This window comes from Charadrius vociferus, unplaced genomic scaffold (assembly GCF_000708025.1).
Source record: "Charadrius vociferus isolate BGI_N301 unplaced genomic scaffold, ASM70802v2 scaffold1109, whole genome shotgun sequence".
Taxonomy (NCBI): domain Eukaryota; kingdom Metazoa; phylum Chordata; class Aves; order Charadriiformes; family Charadriidae; genus Charadrius; species Charadrius vociferus.
The window spans coordinates 11122-20243 of record NW_009649963.1 but is presented as its reverse complement, the minus strand read 5'-3'; the positions used below and the strand labels follow the sequence as shown (position 1 = coordinate 20243).

Below are 9122 nucleotides of genomic sequence, written 5' to 3'. Positions count from 1 at the left end.
CACCTGCCTAAAAAAAAAAAAAAAAAACCAAACCAAAAAAGACATTTTGCAAAAAATCTTCTTGTGCTCCCACGCGCTCCCCTCCTCCGAACAGGCACCCGAGTCCTCCACCGACGCGATCTGCCCGTACACGCCGCTCGCCCCCGTCGGCGGGAATAACGCGCCGGAGCTCCGGCTCCAACCTCGCCAAGATCGGTCCTTTCCAAGTTCCTTTCAAGGAATCGGGAGGGATTCGTCCCATCGCAACGGGAACCGAAGCGCGGTACTGGCCGTTAATCCGGAGCCTAAGTTAATCAGCCTAACGAGAAACGCAGCCGCGTAGGGAAATAGCAGATTTATAGCAAAAAACACAGCGAGATTTACACGGCGCAGCCCACGGAGACAGCCTCCGCTCCCGCCACCACTGTGCGGGCATTCTCCGTCGCTTCTCCGGCATCAGGCAAAATGCAAAACCGCCGGGAAAAGCCAAACTGGGCCGGAGGCAGCCGGCTCTCGCCCAGGCTGCTCCCGTCGGCGACAGACCCTGCTCGCATAAAGTGTACACGTAGTTAAGGCATGAGTCAAAAGTGATAGGGGAACCAAACAAAGGCAAGAAGATCGAACAAAGCTCCTGTCATTCCTTCTCTATGAACTCACCACAATCATTTCAGCGTTAATCTTCCAATCACTCCCAACTCCACCCATACAATTGGGGGGGGGGAAACCTAGGGTACATTTTAATGCGTCTATTAAAGGCATTAGGTTATTTTTTTTTTTTTCCCACCCCACTCCCTTCCCTGAAAGATTTAGAGAAAAACAATGGAAATATAAATATCCTATTAGGCAAAAATCTTCTGTTGCTGCATTTTGTATTATTTATCCCTTAGGAGTCAAATACAAAATAAAACCCAACAAAATAAGCCATAGGTACTACCCCTGAGATAAAAAGAAACCGCATTCTACAACAAAGAAGGTTGAAGTCAGGGGCCAATGAAATTTAATGTATGCAGAAAGCATACAGTTACTTTATTCTATGGACAGCCCATGAATGACTAATATCAACACGAGAAAATCTGACTTAAAAGGTGACTCAATCTGAGCTGAGAAGAAGAGACTGTGTATCAAATCTCAGATTTGAACCAATCCATGTACATTTTAATGGCCTGTCATGAGGGTTGCTGCTCTTGCTAGAATTTCGCCCTTCCAAAGCAAAAAAAAAAAAAAAAAAATCAAAAAATCATAGTAACGGGGAACTAGATGAATTCGGCGATTCCTGCTTCTAGAGCGTATATAAAATGGACCGTGTCTGGAGTTCCTCCGTCCCGGTGGAGGCCTCAACCCCGCTGGAGTTCGTGCAAGGCATGAAGCTTGCGCGCGAGGGCGGCCGGCTTCCCTCGCCTCTCCTAATCGGAGCGAGACAACCGCGTCTCACCTGCAATTCAACAACGAAAACAAAGAACACAAAACCCCTAGTTTCTAGAATTACCAAAACCAGGCTAGCCCCAGCCCCCCGCCCGCCCCCCACGCTCTGCAACCTTGCTACATAAATACACGGATGTTTTTCAGCACAGACGGACCGTGAGGCTCTCCCCCGGGCTTAAGTGTCGGAGGCAGCGGTGGCCGTCACAGCCTTGGGAGCCGCCGTGAGGTGCGGGCTGCCCAGCGCCCCGTTCCAGTGGACACGGCCGTTGTGGCGTTCCTCGGGGAGGTCAGCTTGCCGGTCGCCGTTCCAACGACGCTTGAGACGCAGTTTCGGAGGCATGAGGGCATCTTCTCTCTTCTCTTGCGCTCCTGATTCTCCGGCGGCCTCTCGGGATGATTTCTCCCCGCTGCTCTCCCCTTGCTCTGGCGATTCCTCAGCCGAGAAACCGGCCTGGCTGGCTGCCGGTGGGGCTGGGTGCCACCACAGTGCAGCTGGTCTGGCAAACACAGGCCCTTTCTCCTCTTCCAGGCTGGCTGCAACGCCGCAGCCTTCCTCTCTCTCATTTTTATCTTTCCCTTTCGCCGGCGGCTCTTCGGACTCTGCCTCTTTGTCCATCGCGGGTTCGACCTTCACCCTGGGAGGAGGAGGAGTAGCTAACTGGGGGGCCGCCGGCTCCTCAGCGCTTTCCAGTCTCTCTCTGTTTTTACGCCCCACGGGTGGAGGTTGGAGCTTGATGGGAAACTGGGGCTGCTCCTCCAGGGGCATTTGGCACTGTAGTGGTGGCACCATGAGCGGATAGCGGGGGAAAGTCCGCGGACTCAGGTGGTAGTTGAAGACGGAGCAAGCTTGCGAATGCAGGTAGTGTTTCATTTCCTCGGGGTTAAAAGAAAAGCAGCTGCTGCCTGTGAAGGGGCTGAGGCCCGGCGAGGGGCTGTAGGAGAAAAGGGTGGGAGTCAGGGACAAGGCAGGAGAGATGGGGACGTTGAGGACCCCACCGCGCCCCGGCAGAGGGGACACGGCAAAGGGGCTGTGAGGATCCGGGTAGATCCCAGGCCTGGTGAAGAGCGGGAGCATAATATCGGGTTTGCGTTTCTGGTGGTTGACGCTACCGGCGCCCACGGCGTTGCGTGAGGCCATAAGATCCACTCCGCGGCGCCAATCCGAGGAGCCGTCCTCCAGTTCCGGCATGTCTGGCTTCCTCTCGCTGCCGTCACCCAACGTTTCTGGGTTGGATGGGACCAGAGAACCACCGGAGAACCGACTGGGTTGGGCATCTTCGGTGGGAGAGTGGCTGTCCAGCGGTGGGAAGTGGAAGCGGGACGAAGCCGTGGGGACAGGAGGAGCGCTCTGCGGCACGACACCTGGGACAGGGAGGGGGGGAAAAAGAGAGTACGGGAGAGGTAAGAGCACAGTTGCCGAGGGAGTTAAATCACAGGTAAAGAGCTGCTTTTCGGGCTGCACCCGCAGGCGTTTGGAAGAGCAACACAAAAATACCACGCGCTATCAACAACAGAGCAGACGATTAGATGGGAGGCGCCTTTCCCATCTGCTCCCTTCCCCTGCACAGCTCCAGCCTCCTCTGCCCACCTCAAAACCTCGCCACTGCCGGGGATGAATCTTCTCCTCTCTCCGCCCCGGCTGAGGTTTCGTGAACCTCCAGTGCCACTGAAATCACTTCCACTTTCGGACGCCCTCCCCTGACCTCCTTGCTCTGGTTTAACCAGAAAACGTCTCGACGCCGGTGCGTTAGCGGCAGGGTTAAGCAATCGCGCTCCAACGCCACCGGCAGAAGTGCTGCTGGTAAACCTCAAGCTCTCGGGGCTGACTGAAAGTCACTGATTTGTGCTTTTCTGGGAAAACGTGTCTTCTCTCTGACGTTTCTGACGGTACCGCTGCCAGCACTCGCTGGCTCCTCTTCCACCGCCGTGCCTACGGAGCCGCCTGTCTATGACTTACTCGTCCCACAACGAGCCATATTGAGGCGAATTCTTCCACCTACTTTCTCACCTCCACACCGCGCCCGTTGATTCTCCCTTCCCTTCCAAACTGCGCGAGGGAGAGCCGAGAGAAGAAACCTGATTCCAAGTGCCCCAAACAGGTTTGATATCCCAACCCCCATCCCAGCCAGAAGGAAAGAAAACAGGTTGTAATTAGACAAGTGCATTCCAGTTCTCCAAACTTCTTTTTTTAAATGCATGCCCCAGAGATAGGAGGGAGTGGCTGCAAACAGGGAAAAGGAACAGCAGTGAGCAATATTGAGCTGGAACTGCCCAGACTCGTTGCTGCAAGTAATTATAGATTTGCAGTGCAGCTTCGTACTACATCTTACACCCCCGTGCTTTGGCTAAGGACTCCTGGAGAATATATTCCCTTCTCCCCGCTGCCATAAAGGCAAGCGTGTCCCACACAGGTGAAGCAAAACGCCTCGATGATTATTTTTCTATTCTCCCAACCCCATCTTGGGGTTAGTGTTTGCTTAGGAGACGATGCCTTGAAATCACAGTGGTGCTCGCACCCGGACTGGGACTCCCCAGGGGCGGGGAGGGATGGAGGTCGCTTCCAAGCGCCAAGATCAACGAGCAGTCACCGCCGTACGTAGGCACAGGCTACGCGAGCACCGATGAGAAATCCACTCTTGCCCACACGTAACCTGTTTTTCTCAGCCGCCGGGGTTTCAGAGTCAACACTCAATCCCCACTTTCCCCTGCTCTCTCCCTGCTAGACGAATCTTCAAGGCTTCCCCTGGGGCACTCTTCAAGAGGTGAGAACTAAGCGCACGGCGCTGTGAGAAAGGCTGGTTCAGGCGCCTCTGCGCTCACGCTTTCTTCGCTGCGGAGAGCTTGCAGTCTCGGGCCTCGCTGTAATGACTTCCAGAAGGGTTTTGGGGTTTGTTTTTTGTTGTTTTTTTTTTTTTTTTTTTCTTCTGATGGACTTGACGGCCACTAATTTCCCTGGTTGCGTGGCGGCTGTGCAGTTACGGAGGCAATCACCCCAGCTGCAGAAATCTAGCTATGGGGGGGACTCAACTCCACCAAAAAGGATCGTGCAAACAAAGGACCCTCTTCCAGAGAAACCACAGCACTACTGCTGAGTCCGGGACAAACCCAGACTGAACTCCAGCTCCTGGCAAAAGACTCAAAGGCCTTTTAGGATGAGAAAGGAACAACTATGCTCCATTCCTAAACTCCTTTTCGCTATCCTGAACGTCTGCCGCAGGGAGAATTGAGAACTACCTGCGATTTCGGTCACTCAGGGGAGTGACTACTCTTTTCTGGAAACTGCTCTGCACTCGTTATTAGGTTCCTCTGAACTCTAGATAGAAGTTGGTTACGAAAAGTTCCTTTTGATGTAAAAGGAGCAGAACTGAAGCAAAGAAGGGGCCTTTGCAGAAGCGGGGAGGAGAGCAAACTGCTGTTAAGCTGCGAAGTTTCTGATAGCGCTCACACGCACGCCTCGCCATGCACCTCTAAGCTCCTTGTCAAGAAGGGTCACATTTATATGGCACCATAAAGTTACGTTACAAAGCATGTGAGTGAGGCAAGGGTCCTGCAACACAACTGAAACCCTCTTATCCCAAGGACACCCGCCCCCCCCGCCCAGCCAGCAAAGCAAAGCCAAGCCAAGCCAAGCCGTGGCACAGTCCAACAAGCCAGCTCAAATAGGAAACCAAAATGCCTCCAGCCTGCCCCCGAAGACAACCGCAGCTGCGTCTGTGACAAACCCGAGGGAAGATAAGGCTTTATCAGCGTCCAGACATTCCCACCGCAGCAGCGCTGATTGCCCCGGCGGGCTTTCAAGTGTAGGAGATGACTGATAGAGGATCTGCAGAGGCTGCGGGGTCAGTCCCGGCCCCATTCCGCACGCCGGGAGTGGGGGGACAGTTAAAAACATGCAGCCCCGACCGCCCCCCACTCACCGTTAGGCCGAATGTTAATGAATGGGTAGTTGGGCATCACCAGCTTGTTGAAGTTGAACTTGTAGGTAAACCTTTTGCCTTTTGTCTTGTGGAGGATCCTCTTGTTGTAATAGTATCTGTTAACGAAAGTTAAAGAGATTGATCAAAGCACGCGGTGACCTGGTTAAAGGTCTCGTTTCTTTTAGCGCCATCAACATCCACCTCTGACGTATCTATAAAAATGAATTCACCCCGAGAATTTGTGTTGTACAAGAAAATATTAGTCGATTGGAAAGTTTCCAAACGACACCCACTCCTTTTACAACACATTCTTCAGTAGTAGGTTTCAAACCATTTTACAGGTCAATATGTTCCTTAGAACGTGCGGGAAAAGGTGAGATCCTGAAGGGAAGTGAACGCTGAACAACAGGCCAAGCCTGTACGTGCTGTTCTCACCCCTGTCCAAACTGGGACCGATGCCATGGGGTCTCATACAAGCATCCCACACGGCACTGGCACTACCTCTCTATGCCAAGCCACACAAACAACCCACAGCCACCGAAACACGCACGGTGGGGCTCTGACTGCCGGGGGAATGTCCCAGAACGGGAGCAGAAAATTCAGGTGAACTTGTGCTGAGACACAGAACTTTAAAGAGCGGAAACGTGTGCCCGGGCTGGGGCAGAACAAAACTCAGTGCAACACCGGAGCTGAGCAAAAACGGACCGAATTACCCAGATAGCCTCAGATTTGTTGGTTTTGGTTGGTTGTTTTGTTTTGTTTTTTTAAATTTTATTTTTATTTCTGCAATTTTCAAGGCCTGGGATATTGTAACAGCGTCCAGGCCACAAGGCTGGAAATCGGGAGAGCTGGTTTCTGCCGCTCTCACACCCATAAGCGAACTGATTCCCTTCTGTTCACCCGTTTGCACCTTCGGATTAAAAGCCCCCCTGTCGCCTTCGCGGTTGGCGTTGATGAGGGCTGCGGAGGGCAGGCATTTGGGGCCAGCCCTGACCGCCCATCAGCCTCCCCTCCTCACCTTCACGGCACCAAACGAAGGCAAAAGAACTCAGCCACGGAGACGGAGGGTATAATCCCCACCGCAGCCTCCTCCCCACTTACACCACCACTGTTTGTCCTCAGCCTGGTGTACAAACAAAGGTGTTACATGCGGATCATTGCCACCGTTCTCTGTGCTTAGGAGGTAGATTAACACACGCTGCCCTTTGCCACAGCGCGCACCAAACAAAGCGGGGCCAGCAGGAGGGGGGGAAGAAGCCACAGGTCCCCAGCTGAAGCGGCTGTTGATACCCGCAGCGCTCTTGCCCCGCCACCGTCACACTCGGCATCAAGATGCCAAGACATGATCAACGCTGGCAGGTGGAGGCTATTTTCCACTCCCATGCACCAATTACAGCCTCGGTGCCACTGAATTTATTGTTTCCTTCCTGTTCCAGTATGAGACTCTTGTGTTTGCTGCCTTGTTTGTCTTTGTCAGCTCCACCCAGGAGGTATCAGAGGGTGTAAGGCAGCGAAGTCCACGTTACAGACTGATAATGCCAGAACCTGTCAGGAACTCAGCCACTCCTGCAGGTGACAGGTTTGAAATGCTGCAATACTTCAGAGGGTCGTGCTTGTTTTCCACTGGGCTGACTTCAAAATACGCAGTGATAAGCAGAAAAAAAACCCCCAACTGGACCCTATGGAAGGGTCTAAATAAAAGAGGGCAAAGTCATACTGGGGGCTTTGGAGTTGTGAATGGCAAAGCAAAGAAGGCTCAGCCCCTGTCTCACACAAGGGGACAACTGGTGGCCCAGAGGGTGTCCTTAAGGATACCCAAATTCATGTCATTGGGGCTCGGGAAACACCCAGTCCAGGTCCTCGCTGTGAGACTGGCACCGAACCTCTGCCTCGCACGGATTCAGCAGTAAAGAGACAAGTACAAATCATGTTAGAAAGGGGAGTTGCTTTCTCTGAAACGGTACCCTTGATGGTGCGATAACAGAGCAACACCTCTGGTTCCCTCCCACACCTTTCATTGCTCAAGCCAGCGGTGGCACTGGAAGCTGAGAAAAGAGAGAGAAAAGCTCCCCGGAAGGAAGTCATCCTCATAATGACAACCTGAACTAGAGGTGCAAATTTACACTGTGACGCAGAAGACAGCACGGTGAACCAGGGACTCCCTCCCCTGACTCTCTAATCCCACCCAAGTACAGTCAGACCTACCTGAGCAATCCCAGAACTCAAAATATGATACAAACCTCCCAGAAATGCAAGTGCCACCGAACCAGGGACTGAAGAGCTACAATTAATTACCCAAACGAGGCACGGAAAGATGGAAAGAGGGCTCCTTACCAGCCCCTCACCTTCACAGAGACTTCTGCTCACCTGAGAGCGCGGCTCAGCTTGTCATAGTTCATCTGGGGTTTGCATTTTCTTCTGCCCCACAGCCGGGCCACTTCGTCAGGGTCCTTGATGACAAACTCCCCGTACTCGCCCTGCTGCCAGGCAATGACATGGCGAAACTCCTCCTTCTGCAGCAGCTCCAAGATGAAATGCCATAACTGGATCTGTCGGGAGCCGGGGCTGGACTCTGTTTTGTAAGCCCACTCTGGGAAATGATAACCTTGGAAAGGGCCAAGAAAAAAGTCACTCAGACAGCGACAGGAGCTCACAACTGCCAAACTCTACTGCGTATTTATCGCGTTTTCTCTAGAGCGAGACCACAGAGCATTGCTGGGGGCTGTAATTCTATTAAACATTCAATGTGGAAGCAGAGAAACACGGCTCTCGTACTCTGCTGCCCATTTTCTTACTCCTTTTAGCCCCCTCTCCTTGGAGAATCCCCAACCACCACAAAAAAACAGTAAAAAGGAAGGGACAAAAGCACAAGAAACAGTGGAAAGGAGCCCAAAAAGCTTTAGAAATCGCTACAATTTGGACTCCAGGTGGCTGAAATAAGGCGATTAATCCAGATTTGAGCATTTGGTGTGCTGATGTTTGGGGGGGGGGGTGGGGGGTGTAGGCGAGGGCGCTCCCTCTCCCCCTTATTTTGGAGCCCGGCAGCCCGCTCCAGCTACAACCGCGCCTGCAGATGTTTCTGAGCGCCTGCCAAGTTCGGCTTTCTCAGAATAGTTTCCCAGCACAACTACTAACGCGAGGGTTTGGGTTTTTTTTTATTTTTTTATTTTTCCCTTAAATCATCGTGGCTACAATTTCAGGCTCCAGCAGCGTGGAAGAGAAGTCGCATCACGCTTCCAACGCCACCCACACCACTACGGCAGGCTGCGACGGAGACAAAACCAGGCACGAGCTGTACCAGACGGGAGGGGATCCACCTTCGAGATCCCAAATCCTTACGGATAAAACATCGCCGGGCAGATCGATTTGCATATTAAACCTGGCACTCTTAAAAACTCGCCGACAGCCCATCAAGCAGACGTCTCATCGATCCTCACTCACACACGGCTTTTGCCCACGTACGAGAGCTTTTGGGAGAGGTGGAATTAATCCCTCCTGAGCTCCTTTATCCTGGGAAAAGAATTCGTAACAGCTGAACAACTCAGCCTTTCGACTTCCTTACCTCCTCCTCCTTCTGGCTTATCCACAATGCTGCAGCCTGCTTTCATTTTCTCCCTCCTGCTGACTGCGAAACAGAAGGAAATCGGCATCAGCGACATCGACGCTCCATTATCGCGGGCAGCACTTCGGAATCGCTCCACAGAGGCCCCCTCCAGAACCCTGCCCGCCCGTCCCCAGAGCTGCTGCCCGGCTTCTCCTTAACCGTAATCCTCCACCTCTCCGCAACCACCCCCCCGAACGAAA

General features: G+C 52.9%; 1 protein-coding gene across 1 annotated transcript; it reads right to left on the bottom strand.

Moving 5' to 3' along the window:
- Positions 1-1576: 1576 nt before the first annotated feature.
- ETV3 (ets variant 3) lies at positions 1577-8926 on the bottom strand. The gene is made up of 4 exons (XM_009891564.1): positions 8881-8926; positions 7686-7923; positions 5319-5434; positions 1577-2763 (listed from the first exon to the last, which is right to left on the bottom strand). Exons 1-4 carry the CDS (start codon positions 8924-8926, stop codon positions 1577-1579), a joined length of 1587 nt encoding a protein of 528 aa, XP_009889866.1.
- Positions 8927-9122: the final 196 nt, after the last annotated feature.

Bases quoted from the DNA above. Each gene is read 5' to 3' on its own strand.
- ETV3 (XM_009891564.1), bottom strand. From the start codon at position 8,926: ATGAAAGCAGGCTGCAGCATTGTGGATAAGCCAGAAGGAGGAGGAG. The intron at 7,924-8,880 runs GTAAGGAAGTCG...GCCCTTTCCAAG, and splicing joins TAAGCCAGAAGGAGGAGGAG to GTTATCATTTCCCAGAGTGG. The intron at 2,764-5,318 runs GTGAGTGGGGGG...TCCCTGTCCCAG, and splicing joins CATTAACATTCGGCCTAACG to GTGTCGTGCCGCAGAGCGCT.